We start from the raw sequence: 16,652 nt of genomic DNA on the forward strand, positions 1-16,652 counted from the left end.
GGAGACCACCGTGGAGGCGGCAGGCCCCTCCCCAGCTCTTCTTCTCTGCCACAGCCTGGGAAACAGCTCCTCAAAGTCTGTTTCCTCTAAAGCCCATGGTGATCTGGATGTAAAACTAGGTCAGAAGAAAATGGGGCAAGGGTGGGCTTACCTGAGCAGTGATTTCTCTAACAGCCAGGTTCAGCGATTTTGTCCTTTCCTGGAGGCTGGAAGAATTAGAACAGAACGTTGGTCTTCTCAGCACCGAGGTGGAGCCCTGAACCTTAGACACGAGCCTCCCATCACCCAAGGAGCGGAGGAGGAGCAGGAAGAGGGTGACCCAAGCATAGAACTAACACATGGCTAGGAAGCAGATCCCCCTCTCTAAGTATGCTTACAGGGGTACCACTGAAGTCTGTCTTCATGGGCCGGGGAGACACTCGGTCAGCATACTGATTGCCACATAATTATGAGGGTCTGAATTCGACCCCCAGAACCCACATAAATAAGCCAGACACCGTGGTTTACATTTGTACCCCGCACTGGGCACAGGAGGCGAGAGCATCCCTGTGGCTCACCGCCAGCCAGCCTAGCCTGTTTAGTGAGTTCCAGGTCTGTCACAAGAACAGGTAAGCCAGCATAGCAACCTACACTCCATCCCAGCACTCGGGAGGCAGAGGCAGGTGGATCTCCGTGAGTTTAAAGCCAGCTGCGGCTAACACAGCCTGCCTCTATTCCCCAAACAGCGATGGCAGGAGCCACCCTGGTTGCAGAAAGCCCTGAGCCCTGTAACCAGCTTCCGAAAGGAGTGGGTCACGCTGGCACGGAGCTGTTGGCACCCGAGCAGGCATGTCAACCAGTCAAGAAGCAATGCCAGCACCTCTGCCCCGGGCCTCACTGAGAGTAAACAGACACATACATATTTCCTGTCTCTCGAGCACATGGAAGTCAGCCGCATTCCTTCTCCCACGTGTGGCCAACGTGTGGCCACGAGGAGAGCTATGAATGCCCCAACACGTATCATCAAGTTGCTTAAAACATTATGGGACAGTCTTTGGAATTTGTTCCTTGAACCTCATCGATGTCCATGTCCACCACAAGGCAAAAAAGTGGACATCGCTATGAGTCCCAGCTGTGCCTTCTTTTTCTACTGAGTACTCTCTTTGCGGGTTGATCCGTGCAGTGTCTCCCCAGATCATGATGGGGGCACAGGTTCCACGTGAGCAGCATCCATCTACTGGGTTCGCTCCCTCATGAGGAGGCCTCAAAAGTTTCTTCGGCAGGCTACTCTGTGCATGTCTGACCGTGTGAGGCTGCACCTAGGATCTGGCCCCCTGGGTCGAGAGCTCCAGAAGAAATGCATGCCCCGCAGCAGCCAGAATATAAACCAAGACACGCTAACAACTCAAGTGAGGCGAGGAGCCCATGCCTGCGGGAAAAATGTCCCAAGAAAAACTGTCACAGGCAGGATAAAGATGGTGACAGTCGCTTTAGGCGCAGAGTAGGAACTCAGGAGACGGCGGGGAAAGCTTACAGGTGGAGGCAAAGGCGAGAATGAAATCTTGGAAGATGAAACTGACCCTGTGGTTCACACAGCAAGCTCTGACCCGTGAACGCCGAACAATTACTGCTGACATGAAGTGTTTTCCTCAGGAGACTCTCACTATGGTGAAACACCGTGACCAAAAGTGACGGGGAGGGAAGGGCTTGTTTGGCTTACTGTCCACATCTTACTCCATCACTGAAGGAAGACAGGGCAGGAACTCAAAACAGGACAGGAACCTGGAGGCAGGAGCCGAGGCAGAGGCCATGGAGGGGTGCTGCTTACTGGCTTGCTCAGCCTGCTTTCTTACAGAACCCAGGACCACCTGCCCATAGCAGGCTGGACCCTCCCACGTCAATCACTAATTGAGAAAATGCCCTGCAAGTTTAACTACAGCCTGATCTGAGGGAGGCGTTTTCTCAGTTCAGGATCCCTCCTCTCCAGTGACTCTAGCCTGTGTCAAGTTGACATATAAAGCTAGCCAGCAGAGAGACTGGGGCGTGGGATGGAGCCAGGCCCACCCACGAGTAGGAGGAGGATCAAGTGGATAGGAAGAAAGGCTAGGGTTTGTTTGCTCTCAGCAGTGGGCAAGTAACAGTCATGTTTAGAACATGTATGATGGACTATGGCGGGCAAGCCGCTGCTGATATGATGCCCCAAGCCCATGAGCTTCCGGCTCATTCCAGCAGGAGCTCATTCTGCTTTTGCAAGGGCGTGTGCCTTGCTCCTCTTCCTCCCAACACCTCAGAGCATCCAGTCATCCAGAACCCAGAGTACGAGGCGCAGCTCCAGCTTTCAACCCCTGACAGCCGCTACGAGGGCAAGATAGTGTGACAGGTGCAAGGTGGGGACCCTGGCTAGATGGAGACAGGACCGTCTGAGGGAAGGTGATCTGGGTGTCAGCTGATGTGGACAGCAAGACAGGACAGAGCAGGCGAGGTACCAGGAGGAGAGGGCAAAATCCATGACTCATGGCTTGATTGGAGATGCAGTGCCCACTCTGAAGCCTGCTAGCCACACTGGTCACCCTGTGTCCAACCTGGAGTCTGCTGGCCAAACTGGTCATCCTGTGTCCAACCTGGAGTCTGCTGGCCACACTGGTCACCCTGTGTCCAACCTGGAGTCTGCTGGCCAAACTGGTCACCCTGTGTCCAACCTGGAGTATGCTGGACACACTGGTCACCCTGTGTCCACCCTGGAGCCTGCTGGACACACTGGTCACCCTGTGTCCACCCTGGAGCCTGCTGGACACACTGGTCACCCTTCTTTAGCAGTTGCCTTTCCTTCCTCTGCCAGGCTCACAGGAATCTACTCAAACAGCACATTTTTGTTTGCTTGCTTGTTTTGGGTGTTTTTTGTGGGGCACTAGCCTTGAACTCACAGAACAGCGTGACCTTTCAGCACTGATCCTCTCTGTGTCCTGGGTGCTGGGGTCACAGAATGCACCACGACACTCAATTTTTCTTGTGGTAGGGTCAAACTTAGAGCTTGCTACATACTGTACGGGTGTCTACCTCCTGAACTGCACACCCAGACCGTCTGCAACCCCAGACCGACCATCTTAATCAATGGCTCTCCGCGTACTAGAACCTTTGAGCCAAACACGTAAAAAAAAAAAATTGCTCATGGATTTGCATATTAAAACAGAGAGCAGGCCCTCTTTCTGAGTCTAAAACAGCACCTTTAGCAAATGCCCCACATCCCAGTGAAAAGCAGACCAGGGACTGCCTTTCCTGAGGTGGACTCAGCTCATTTCTCTGGGCTCTAAGCTGGGCTCTGAGCTACCCCTGTCCGAGAAGGAAAATGAAGCTTCAACCCCAAGATCTCCACGAGAGGAGGAGGCAGTGATGCGGATAATTGAATGCATTGTTTTATATCTGATTTGATTTATATTTAATTTATTTAATTTATGCTATATTACTTTTTTCAGTAGATTTATTTTCCTAATTATGTGTTGCTTGGGCTAATATTAACATTAATTGTATCCCCAGGGGATATGCAGAGTGGAAGCAATGGGCGTGGGGAGACTATGAATCATCCATGTGTATTGCCCTAGCAGTTTTCAAGCTATTTTTAGTAGTAAGACTCTCTGAGGCCTTAGCATTCACAAAGCACAACGTATACAACAGAGGAGCTGGTACAACAGTACGGTGAGTCCTGTTAACTCCACCCGCACTATGATGCTGCTGATGCTGCGACCGCCACCCCACGACCCTTAACTCCACCCGCACTATGATGATTATGATGCTGTGATCGCCACCCCACGACCCCCAGGAGCAGGAATACTAGTTAGAATACACACTACACCAGCTAAATGTTGACAAGGGTTCCATGTATGTTGGTAACAAAGCTCGCGCCACCGTCTCATTAAGATTACACGTTGATCACGACACAAGAACACGCCCTTCAGCACCGCGCCTGGTGGCATTGCCTGTGGTCTCAGCACCTCAGAGGCGGAGGAAGGAGGGTCAGCAGTTCAAGTTCATCCTGGCCTTCATAGCATAGCCAAGGCCCTCGGACACCTTGATCCTGACTTTAGCCTCCATGCCAACACAGTGACCATCTGCCAAGCCCTCCCGTCTCTGTTGTTATTGAAACACAAGTGAACTCATACACATGGGATCCTCAGTTTCCATGAAGACTAACCTTATGTGTTCTTCAAGTCAGCATACTGGTCTGTCAAGGGGGATCAAAGAGAAGAGTGGGGGGGGAGAGAGGGAGGGAGGGAAGGAGAAAGGGAAGGAGGGAGGGAGGGAGGGAGAGAGGGAAGGAGAAAGGGAAGGAGAGAGGGAGGGAGAGAGGGAGGGAGGGAAGGAGGGAGGGAGGGAGGGAGGGAGGGAAGGAGAGGTGTTTTTCGGCGCAGTGGTTCCACCTCCCAGCACACAGCTTTATCCCCGACCATCTATGCAGAAGTCTGACTTTTGTACAAAGCTACAGGAGTGTAGTGTCCTTGTCTCGAGTCTTTTCTGTCTCTTTAATCTCCCCATGCCCCAATTTCCACCACCTCCCTTCTTTAGGACAATTTAGTTTAAGAATGACAGATTGTTCCCAAAGCAGACAAGAAATGACAGAAAGGGCACAGTGACAGCCACGCTAAGCATGGAGGCTGCTTGGATCTGGAGCTGAAGAGACACGGGGTCTGCTGACGGTAACAGCCTTGCCAATTACGGCTTCAGTCCTTCAGCCTTCCACGGAGGCCAAGCGGGTCAGGAAGTGACGGGAGAGCCTGCTGCAGGAGATGAGGACTTATCCACGTGGCCTTTTCCCTCCTGGAACCCTAATGTCCTCTCTGCTGCTGATGTCACATGTCACTAGCAGGTCCGTGGGGCACGTGACAAAAGTGCCCAGAGTTTCTCCAGACTTGAGATAGCTTACTGAGGCAGGACGGGGCTGCTCCTTAGTCTTGTCAGGGGCTGGTTAGCTGACGCCTGTGCTCCTATGATGGGCAGTGTGGCCAGAGGTGGGCATTCAGTGCCCACGTGCCAGCTTTGGTGAGTGTGTCCCCTCTCTCCTCTTGGACAGCAGGCTGCCTTACTGCCAAAGGTAAGGACAGACCGAGGACATGCCCATCTGTGCTCCCAGGGATGGAAAAAGGTGTCAAGCACAGAGAAGTCTCCTAACGCATGCGTGTGTGACAGCAGCTCCCACCTCGCAGGACTCTGGCGGAAATCAGGACTCACCAGAGAGGCTCGTCCAGCTTACTGCAGTGCATCTGCCTTGCTGGCCCGCCACGGAGAAGGAACAAAGCGGTCATAGGAAACCAGGCAGGGAGAGGCTAGGATGCTGGCGCCCCCTTCGAGGCCAGCGGTTGTCACCTGTGGCTACCCCTGCTTTGGGGTCGCATATCAGACATTTACATCAGGGTTCAAAACAGTAACAAAATTACAATCACGAAGCAGCAGCAAACTAATTTTGTGGCTGGGGTCACCACAGCATGAGGAGCTGTACTGAAGGATCACAGCGTCAGGAAGTTGCTTCCTCTGTGTCCACTTCCTTTCTGGTTCTTCCTCAGATCTCCGGAGCCCTTGCATCTAGACCTGACTAGGACATTGCACGCTATCACTCCGAGTCCAGTTCACAACTCGAAGCTTCGGCCAATAGCACAGCAGGACTGGGATCCTGTACTGTAGGGCCGTGGCCATCTTTCCTTTCTGATTTGTTTGTTTGTTTGTTTTTGTTTTTTTAGACAGGATTTCACTATGTGGCCCTGGCAGGCCTGAAACTTACTATGTAGGTCAGGCTGCCCTCAAACTCACAGAAATCCACCTGCCTCTGCCTTCTCAGTGCTGGGTCATGCACTCTTTTTAATAAAATATAACGGTACATAAGCTCTCCTGAAAGAATAACAAATTGGGCAGAGAAGCAATCCACACAAGGATTTATACACACACACACACACACACACACACACACACACACACACACACACACATATACAGGTTTCCTGAGCTTGAGGCACCAAACAAAGGAGCCAACACTTAACTTACTGGATTTTCTTTTTATTTCTTTCTTTCTTTTTCTTTTCTTTTTGATTTTTAAAAATGTATTCAGTCACTTTACAGCCTGATCCCAGTCCCCTCCTTCCTGAGGTTACTAGACTTTCTAAACTCTCTGAATTTGACAGTTAGGGTAAGAAAAAGCATACATGCACACCCATGTATACACACACACAAGTATATACACATACACAGACATATACACATACAAACATATATGTACATGTACACACATATACATACAGCATGCACAAATGCATGCACCCCTTTACACACACATACACATGCACACACATACATACACAAATACATGTGCACACATATACACACATAACAAATGCATATATATATGAGCACCCATATGCATATATACATACACACACGTGCACATACATACACATGCACATATACACATATGCACAAATACATTCATACACATATACACACATAACAAACGTGCACACATATATGAACACCCATATGCACATATACATACACACTTGCACACACATATACAGAAATACATATACACATGTATATGCACAATGTATACACATATAAATACCCATGTGCAGATATATGTACACACATGTACAAGCATGTGCACAAAGACACAAACACAAGCATGCTCAAATACATACACATGTGCTCATGCCGTCTCTCAGGCCTGACATCACACTAGTAAACTGTCCTGCATTTCTCAGGCATGGTTTTATCTACCTCCATGTCCACCAAAACCACAGCTTTATTTCCTTTGTAAGTGTCTAAGTGTGATGTGTGTACAGTGTTCATGTATGTGCACATGTGTGTAGATGCATATAGAGGCCAGAAGTTGACACTGTCATTTTTGAGAGACTTTCTCTAACTTGGCAACACTAGGCCAAGGGAGCCCTGAGAGCCTCCTGTGTCTGCCTCTCCAACACTAAGATGCAGGTACACACTTTTATATGTTACATGGGTGCAGGGGCTCTAGACTCAGGTGCGCATGCCTGCATGGCAAGCCCTTCCCCAAAGGTCCCTCACATCTTACTCTCATGACTATCTTGGTATGTATTTGGCTTTTCCAGATCCTCCAAGTGTCACTTCAACCAGGTCCACCTCTTCAGAAACTCGGGTGTGCGGGGTGGTGGGGTTACAGTGAAATTCTTTCTCTTAGTTGAGTTCATTTTCTGGTTTCTCACCATCACCAGCTTCAGAAATGTCCAGCTTTGATTCGACAGGCTGGCCTGAGCTTGTCTTCAAGCCATAAGCCCTGGGGAAGCACGGATTCTGGGGGAACCCCCACCCCAGCAGAAAACATGCATCGCTGATCAGACGGATGCTTCCCCAGAGACCATGCTGAGGATCCCAGGCTTGAAACGCCGCCTCTACGGCTGCCGATCGCTCGCCCAGCAGCTGGGGTGCAGTCTGGGTCCCTCAGCCGCTCACGGGGGGGGGGGGGTGTTTCACGTGCACTGGTCTCTTTGATTAGCCTGTTTATTTATCACTGGTCTCTTTGATTAGCCTGTTTATTTATCCTTCTCTCCCTCTTCCCTGGCTCCCTTCCTGTTTGGGAGCTTATAGAACCTTTAGGAATTCCTTCCTTCGCTGGAGGAAGTGCACAACTATGTGTGGGTTTTGAGCGTTTACAGCTCCATCTACTTCCTGGTCTCATCCTAGGCTTCCTGTGTGTGGCTGAACTGTGGCAGGCCAGCTTCCTGTTCCTGCTCGTTGCCACATCTCCCGCGGCATAATGGACCCTATCCACTAAAATAAAGCCCCACTTCCCTCTAACTTGCGTTAGTTGTGTTATTATCACAGCAATAGAATAGTAGTTACGACAGTGCCAAATGCTAAAGGTTCTCCCTCACAAGTGTTACCTTCCGCTACACGACTGTGTCACCACACTTACATTCTTGACAGATATTTACCTACCTCATGAGTTGTTAGAAAGCAACATGTACAGAGAAAATGAGGAAGGACGGAAAGAAGAGGGGGAAGAAGGGACAAACAGAGGGAGAGAAGGAGAGATGGAGGATGGAAGAAAATAGTTGGTTAGATGTGGGAAGGAGGGAAACAGGAAGAGAAAGAAGGAGGGAGACAGGAAGGAAGGAGGGAGGGAGACAGGAAGGAAGGAGGGAGGAGACAGGAAGGAAGGAGGGAGGGAGACAGGAAGGAAGGAGGGAGGGAGACAGGAAGGAAGGAGGGAGGAGACAGGAAGGAAGGAGGGAGGAGACAGGAAGGAAGGAGGGAGGGAGACAGGAAGGAAGGAGGGAGGGAGACAGGAAGGAAGGAGGGAGGAGACAGGAAGGAAGGAGGGAGGAGACAGGAAGGAAGGAGGGAGGGAGACAGGAAGGAAGGAGGGAGACAGGAAGGAGGGAGGGAGACAGGAAGGAGGGAGAGAGACAGGAAGGAAGGAGGGAGAGAGACAAGAAGGAAGGAGGGAGGGAGGAAGGAAGGAAGGAGGGAGGAGACAGGAAGGAAGGAGGGAGGGAGACAGGAAGGAGGGAGGGAGACAGGAAGGAGGGAGGGAGACAGGAAGGAAGGAGGGAGGGAGGAAGGAAGGAGGGAGGGAGGAAGGAGGAGGGAGACAGGAAGGAGGGAGGGAGAGAGACAGGAAGGAAGGAGGGAGGGAGACAGGAAGGAAGGAGGGAGGGAGAGTCTATTCAAACATAGTCTTGACATCAAGAAACCTCAGCTTCCTCCAGGTGATTTCAGAGGCCTGCAGGCCTGGGAAGGGAGGCCATTTGTCCCTGGCAAAGCAGGCGGGTTGGAGGCAGAGGCCAGGAATAGAAACAGAGGCCAGAAGTGACATTAAACACCGCCAGCCACCACCAGAGATGAGGACAGAGCGGAGACTGCTCCTAGGCTGAGGGCTGCCCTGGGACACTGTCTGATTTGTTAGCAGGTGTCACCTCCCCATGCCCTGGGCACAGTAATGGGACAGGCTCTGGCACCTGGCTGGTCTCAGGGATTCTCTGCCACAGCTCCCTGACGCCAGCCTTGCTGTCACCCCGGGTCTCCCCCATTCTAATATGGTGTGTATTTGAGGGGCAGGTGAAGCATTTTACTTCCAGACAACTGTGAGGTGCTGACTTCTACTAATTCAAATCTCACTTGCAAGCAGCCCTGGTCCCTTCAGTGTGAGGGCGATACCCAAGGTACCCTGGGCAGCACCAGCCCCCCCCCTTCCCAGCCTGCCATCTCACTGCAGTGCCCCTGGGCAGTCACTTGAGGATGAAAGAGGCACAGCAGGCCTGGCTTCTGCCTTCCCAGCTCCCTCCTCAGCACAGCTGCGCTACAAGCGTCCAGACTCTCCAAGTGAAACCCAGCCAGATTTACTATAAGCTGGGATCGAAGTGTTTCACAGTTTATGCCAACAGTTTGTTAAAAAAAAAAAAAAAAAAGACCCAACATGTTTCTTCCAAATGCACAACCAGAGACAGGTCATCTATGAGCTGCCAGAACACATTTCACACGGAGCATGAAAAGTCCCAGGAGCTGAGTGACAGAGAACTCAACCACAGACCCACATAAGCAGCCAGGCATCCCTGAAGAATACCAGGAAGCCACGCACCAGCCTGCTGTTATTACTGCAATTACCCTCCGCTGGCTCGCTGTACAGGGAGCCAGATGCATGCTTCATGAGGTCCCAGGCTGTGCCCACCCCCTGGAGTGTGGACTGCAGCCGGGGAGGTGCAGCTGGCAGCACCAGTGTGCAACGAACCGGAATCACCACACCCTCCTCCTCCTCATAAGCCAAATAGGCGGAACGCGCCTGCACAGATGTTGCCCTCAGAAAACAACGGGAACCGTCGCCTCTGCCTCGCTACACCCTCACATCCCGGCCCCCACGAATGTGTTAATGGGGCCAGTCTAGGATGGAAGAGGTGCCAAGTCCCTTCCAGCATCTGCAATGAAAGAAGATCCTACAGGACCAAAGACAGATGCTAAGGCTGGAGAGCCGACCCGGCTCCGTGGTTAAGGGCACTTGCTGCTCATCCAGAGGAGCTAGGTTCGGTTCTAGCACTCACACCGTGCCTCAGAACCACCTGGAACTCCAGTTCCAAGGAGCTGGTGCCCTCTTCTGACCTCTATGGGCACCAGGCCTACATATTATGCACAGATATATATGCAGGCAAAACATTCACACAGATAAATTAAAAAAAAAATTTTTTTTTAAATTCAAGACAACTTAGAGCTTGTTTTCAAGCCCAGGGGTTGAGATTCCAGGCAAGATACTGACTCCTTTTAAATTTAGTTTCTAATCAGCATGTGGTATCTTGATCCAAGCTGAGCTTAGCTTGTTTCTCCCCAAGTCAATCTCCTCCTCACGATCCCCCATCTTGTAAACAGCCTGGCAGGAACGACATTCCAAAGAAGAGCTGTGTCCCTTCCTCTGGCCATCAGATTTTGGCTATGAGAAGGGAAAGGCTGAAGCCAGCCAGAGGGGACTTGTCCCCTAGAAAGGTGTCACACAGTTCTGACCACCCACCTGTCAGACAGTCACGCAGGACAGACCGGAGCTGAAGGGCAAGGCCACACCTTGGCCAGCGCTGCGTGGCTATGCACACTCATGCCCTCTATAACCTCCTGTGAGGATGCTCACGATGGACTTGGGGGGTCACTGAACCCTGCTATTCCTCTTCCCAATGGACCACACTGAATAGGCCTTTCTCTGCTTTCATTATTATTTGCCTCCGTCACGACTTGACTGAGGATAGAGGCTCAGCTTACTCTGCTAGGGCTGCCAAGGCCCACACAAGACCCTAACAACTCCTGGAAGACTCTCAATGCCATCCCTACCCCGACCCACACCCCTGGACCCTCCATCCCCCACTCCCCACCCCAACACCCCAGCTCTCTGCTGGAACCCTTCCTGCCCCACACTCCCCTTGATTAGCTCTCGCAGCCTCCTTTTCATGACCGCTGTGAAGGAAACGTCCTTGAATCTTCGCCCCCCCCCCAACAGACTGCGCAGGCGCTGGAGGACCGCGGGGGGCAGGGGGGGGCATCATTCTCATTTCCCATGGGAAGTCTACAGGCCTGGGTCACCTGACTCCAAGATATCAGAAATCTAAAGGTGGCACCCCACCCGCCCTGTAACGGTACCTTAACTACATAACACTCCTGTCCCTCGCATTCTCAGGCTCCCACACTCCTTCCTTGGGATGCAGGACCCCTCCCCTCCCTCCGCCACCCAGAAATTAGCCTCAGCCTGGCTTCAGGTCTGAGCTGTAGTCCGCTCACTAATGATGTGGTGCTTACTCCTGCCTTCCTCTGAGGCCTACAGAAGGGCACACACGCAGCTGCAGGGTGCGGGGGGTACGGGAGGGGGGGGGCAAACTCTCATCTGGCCCCTGCCGTGCTGCTGCCTGTATCTAACAAATGTACTGTCCTGAGGGACGATCCCCTGTCCTGTGTCACATGTATTTTATGGCCCTTCCTTCAAGCCTTTCCCCCACTCACCCAGGGGCCCCTTTCCAGTCTCCTGGCCTCTGCCACTCACTCCCGCATTAATAGAAATATATTAGGATCCACAAACAAGAGAAGACGTGTTTGTCTCTCTGGGGCACCACTTCATGCAATGTTTCCTGTACGTTTTGAAATTTCATTTTTCCTACCGGGTAAATAAAGGTCAACAGGCTTTCAGACAACGTGGCAATGGACAGTGACCTACGAGCCACACGCTCATGAGCTGGGGACACTTAGGCTTACCCCATTTCCGTGCTCCTGTCAACAGAGACACAATCTCTGCGCCTGTGCAGCATCTGCGGTGGGAGGCAGGCTTCTGCCGATGAGAGGCGCTGCTGGGTAATCGGGGCATTCTATATTTAGTCTCTTGAGAAGCCTCCACACTGACGTCCACAATGGCTGCACAGCCCACCCTTCCACCAACAGTGAATGAGGGCCCTGTTTTCTCCACAGCCCCAGCAGTGTCTGTCACCACGTGTCCCCAATGAGCCTGACATTTCACACGGCTTCTGCGCTTCCATATCCTGTCAATTTCCTGGCTGGTTGTCTCCTTTGAGCTGCCTACAATTGATGAGTGACAGAGAAGAAAGAGTCGGCTTCTTTAGGGGTGAGGTCTCCCTTAAGTTGCCCCGCTCTGGTAGACGACCCCAGATGCATATGTATGCAGGCAGAACTTACTGGGTTTAGCGGGTTATTAAATAAATAAAAAGGACAGGATGAAGAAGACATTTGGCGGGGAGGGGACAGTAAGAGGTGGGGACAATCAAAATACATCATATGCATTATGAAATTCACAGAGAGTATTTTGTGAAGCACTAGACCTGTGCCCATCAGGCCTTGGTCAGCCTCAGGCCAGCACAGGTTCCCTGAGTCCCATGCTGGCGTGACCGTATTCTGAGAGAGGTCCTGTGCAAGCCCAGGCATGGCCGGTCTGTGGCCGGACACTCCCTGCTCTGCTTGATGTTGGAAAGCAAGGCCACAGCTGGCCTCCAGGGACGCTGTCAAGTTTGTGAGTGGATAGCAGCTGCTGGGCTGACGTAGCCAGGCACAGTGCTGAACTCCAGAACCCACAAGGCTGAAGCCGGAGGACTCCTGCCACAAGTTCGAGGCTAGCCGACACTAACACCCATCCCTAAGTGGTGTAAATATCAATCTCCCAATTCCCACAGGAATCATAGCGTGAGGCTCCCCCACGGGTGGGGAGCACAGTGTCCCAGCTGAGCCCCGAGCCCCCACTGGACGCCCTCCCCACCATGCAGAAGCACTTGCTTCCCATGTGTGTCAGACTGTGTCCCAAGTGTCTCCAAAATGAGATTTGAACCAGCAACAGGAAGACCCAACCACTTAGGAGGCAAAAGTAGGGGGGTCCTGAGGGGCTAGCCTGAACTACATAGAGAATTAGAAGCCAGCCTGAGCTTCACAGTGAGACCCTGCGGATGTGTAGATGTGTGTTTCATTAGCCACCCCACCCCCACCCCCCGTCCCCCAGCGTAAATCACCAGGAAGATTCACTTTGTGATACAGAGACACCGGGTCTGGGAATCCTGAGCATCCGTTCTTCTTTCCCCTTGAGGCTTAAGTCAAATTATGAACTTTAAAAAAATGATTAGCTTTCTTCAGCTTCTGAAATCTGTAGAACAGACAGCACAATTTGCACGACCCACAACTAGGCGAAAATCGCCCAGCGTCACACAAACGGTGATTGCTTAGCCATCTACAACCAGTGAGACACGGTCATTCGTCCCAGCGCCCCTATGAAAACACACATTAAGGTTTGTTTGCTTGTTTTTTGTTCAGGGATGGGGGCTGCGTGTGCACACATATACACACATTCGCACACACGTGCACACACACATACACATGAGAGTGAGGGGGGGGGCAGAGAGAGGGAGAGAGTCAGAAATCTTCCTTGCTCACACGCTATCTCATTTTTTTCCATATATGGTCACTGAACCTAGAACTCTCTGATGTAGCTAAGCTAGCTGGCCAGCAGGCTTTAGGGATCCTCTCAAGTCAACAGCCCCAGAAATCGGGTTACATGTATGTACCACTGCACCCAGCTTTCTACAAGGGTTCTGGAGACTCGAACTCAGGTCCTCATGCTTGTGAAGTAAACACTTACTGAGCATCTCCCCTGCCCAAGTCACACTCTTTCAATGCCACGCCCATCCCTCGATTATACGTGGACTTTGTCCTCTGCAGATGATTGTCTTTAGCAAAAGCCAGTGTTACAACCTCTATCCAGGTGACCCCCTAAATGTGAGATGGAGAGAGGGAGGGAGGAGGAAGGGAGGGACCCAAACAGCTTGCAGCGCTCAGGACTGACCCCGCAGGGACTCTAACACCAGACACTCCAGCCCTTACTTCTGCTAAGCACCTGTGGACTAGGGACGGCTAAGTCATCTCAATAAACAGGCGAAAACATTGGAAAACGAGTTAGAAAGTCACCAGTACCTCCTGAGGGCTTCAGGCGGCTGCAGGTGGAAGGGAGGGGCCCGGCTGGCAGCGGTCAGGCTCTCTCCCAAGGCCTTGCTGACTTCCTGCAGCTGGCCCGGGGACAGCTGCGCCACCAGTGGTGCCAGGTCTCGGCCCTGCCACTGGAGCAGTGCCTCCTGCTCCTCCAGCTCTCGGCTCAGCTGCTGCTCCGTTGCCTCCAGCGCGGACACCCTTGCTTGGAGAACTTCGATTTCCTTCTACAGAGAATGGGGGAACAGATTCAGCCATTAGCCGTGCCCTGCTGGTCATGAGAACAGCTAAGTGAGAGTGGGCACACGTGCCGCAGTCTGGAGGCCCACCCACTGCACCCTTTTGAGGCAGGCCAGTTCCAGAAGTTTGCTGAACTGGAAAGGTCATGTCAGCTTTATGTTTCCAGTGAGCTAGCAGGAGGAACTACACCTCCTCCTCCCAAGCATTAAATGTGGACAGGTGCTTCCCTCCTGATGGGCAAGTGAGGGAGCTAGCAGCTCATGCCACACACAGACCCCAGCCAGGAGCCAGGAGGAGGGAAGGCAGCCTGGCCCCTGACACAGACACAGAGAGATAGGAACCTGCTGTGGAGCCACGGAGTCTACCTGCCTTCAGAATGTCAGGCCAGTTTAGTTCCCAGGACTGGTGAGATGACCCTGTCAGCCATGAAGAGCTACTTCTGACTCCCCAGAACCCATGCAAAAGCTGGGGTCCCACAGAATGAACCTCTAACCCGGGGCAGGGGAGGGGTGTGCAGAGACAGGAGGATCCCGGGACTTGCTGGTCAGCCAGTCTAGCCTGATCAGTGAAGTCTAGATTCAGTGAGAGACTGTGTCAAAACATAAGGTGAAGATTCGAGTAAACAGTATCAACTGCTGTCCTCCACACGCGTGTGCCCACATTCAGACACACACACAAACACACAGGCACACACATACAGACACACATATACACACAAACATACATATACATACGCATTCAGACACACACACACAAATATACACAAACATTCAGACATAAACACAAGCATACATATACACACATCCAAACACATGCATGCATACACATTCAGATACATTCAGACACACACACACAAACATACATACACATACACACATTCAGACACACACACAAACATACATACACATACACACATTCAAACATGCACACAAACATACATATACACACACATTCAGACACACACACAAATATATACACAAACATTCAGACACACACAAACATACATACACACACATCGAAACACACACACATACATACACACACATTCAGACACATTCTCTCTTACATACATACACTCCCACTTACACACATGCACACACACATTCACTCATACACATACTCCCACATATACACACTCATACACACACATTCTCACACACATGCACACTCATATACACACAGACATATCCACGCACTCACATACACATATGCACACACACACATACACTCTCACACAAACATGTCATTTGCACTAACTTATTGACCCAGAATCTATGACCCATAACCATCGTCTGTCTCCAGGCCAACGAATGAACACGCAGCAGGTGCCTGAACTCGGGGTGCTCCCTCCGACCGTCCGTGCTGGGCAGAGAGCCATCACCTCACTGCGCAGGCGGCTGTCTATAACCCCAGACTCTGCTAACGGACACGCACCCTTCCCTCACTGCTCCCATCTGATAAGAACGCAGTTTAATTCCTGAATGCTCTCTCTGCCCACAGTGCAGATTCTCCCCAGCATCAGCCTCCCGCACCCACCTGCCGTTCCAGAGAAGCCATGTGCCCAACACCCGCTCTGCGCTTCCTGCTAGCCCAGGTCTCACTGCGCTCTACAGGGGGATCCGCCCTTGAGACCCACACCACCCACTCCCTTCGTCTCTCTCATTTTTTGTTTTTGTTTTATTTTGTTTTGCTTTCTTTTCTTGGAGGCGACATCTCACTTAGTAGCCAGAGCTAGCCCAGAACTCATCTTGTAGCCCAGGCTTGACCCTACGGGGATACTTTTGCCTCAGCCTCCTATGCTGGGACGCCGGCTCAAGTTTTTCTAAACTACAGTAAGAGAGATAAGACGTAAGATTTAGCATCTCTGCCATTTTACACACTTAGTTCATAATGTTAGGCGCACACACAAGCCATGCGAGCACCCCCACCATCTAACCCAGAACTGGCTCCACTAAGCACTAGCCCCATACATACCCACACCTACACACACCCCACACCCACACACATACCCCACACCCACACACCTACCCACACCCACCCCACACACACCTACACTCCTACCCACACCCACACCTGCCCTACACCCCTACCCACCCACTCCATACCCACACCCCACACCCCCCCATACCCCTGACACACCCACACCCACACACATACCCCACACCCACACACATACCCCACACCCACACACCTACCCACACCCACACACACACACCTACACCCCTACCCACCCACTCCATACCCACACCCCCCCATACCCCTGACACACCCACACCCACACACCCCACACCAAACTGCTTTCCCACCTGGGACTCTCTTCTAGTTGAATTTACAGTATCTATCTTCCGTGCCTGCCTCACTGGGGCTAACATGACGGCCTCTGCATTCGCCTGCACCTCCCTGTCCTTTCCCTGTGAGGGGAGTGGCTGATCTCTGCACCCTCTCCACGGTCTGCTCATCTATGCAGCGATGGG

At 51.9% G+C, this 16,652-nt stretch overlaps 1 protein-coding gene across 1 annotated transcript in view; it reads right to left on the reverse strand.

Annotated features, from left to right (window-relative positions):
* DISC1 (DISC1 scaffold protein) overlaps positions 1 to 16,652 on the reverse strand; it is a gene marked incomplete at its 3' end in the record, with an annotated part of 179,681 nt that overhangs the window by 123,586 nt on the left and 39,443 nt on the right. The window contains exons 7-8 of the mRNA XM_084756415.1: positions 13,927 to 14,165; positions 152 to 206 (exon numbers count right to left, since the gene is read on the reverse strand). Of these exons, the coding sequence (XP_084612541.1) occupies positions 152 to 206; positions 13,927 to 14,165 (294 nt within the window). The remainder of the gene's footprint in view (positions 1 to 151; positions 207 to 13,926; positions 14,166 to 16,652) is intronic.

The sequence above is a fragment of the Acomys minous genome (genome assembly GCF_964271855.1).
Source record: "Acomys minous genome assembly, chromosome: 14".
NCBI lineage: Eukaryota > Metazoa > Chordata > Mammalia > Rodentia > Muridae > Acomys > Acomys minous.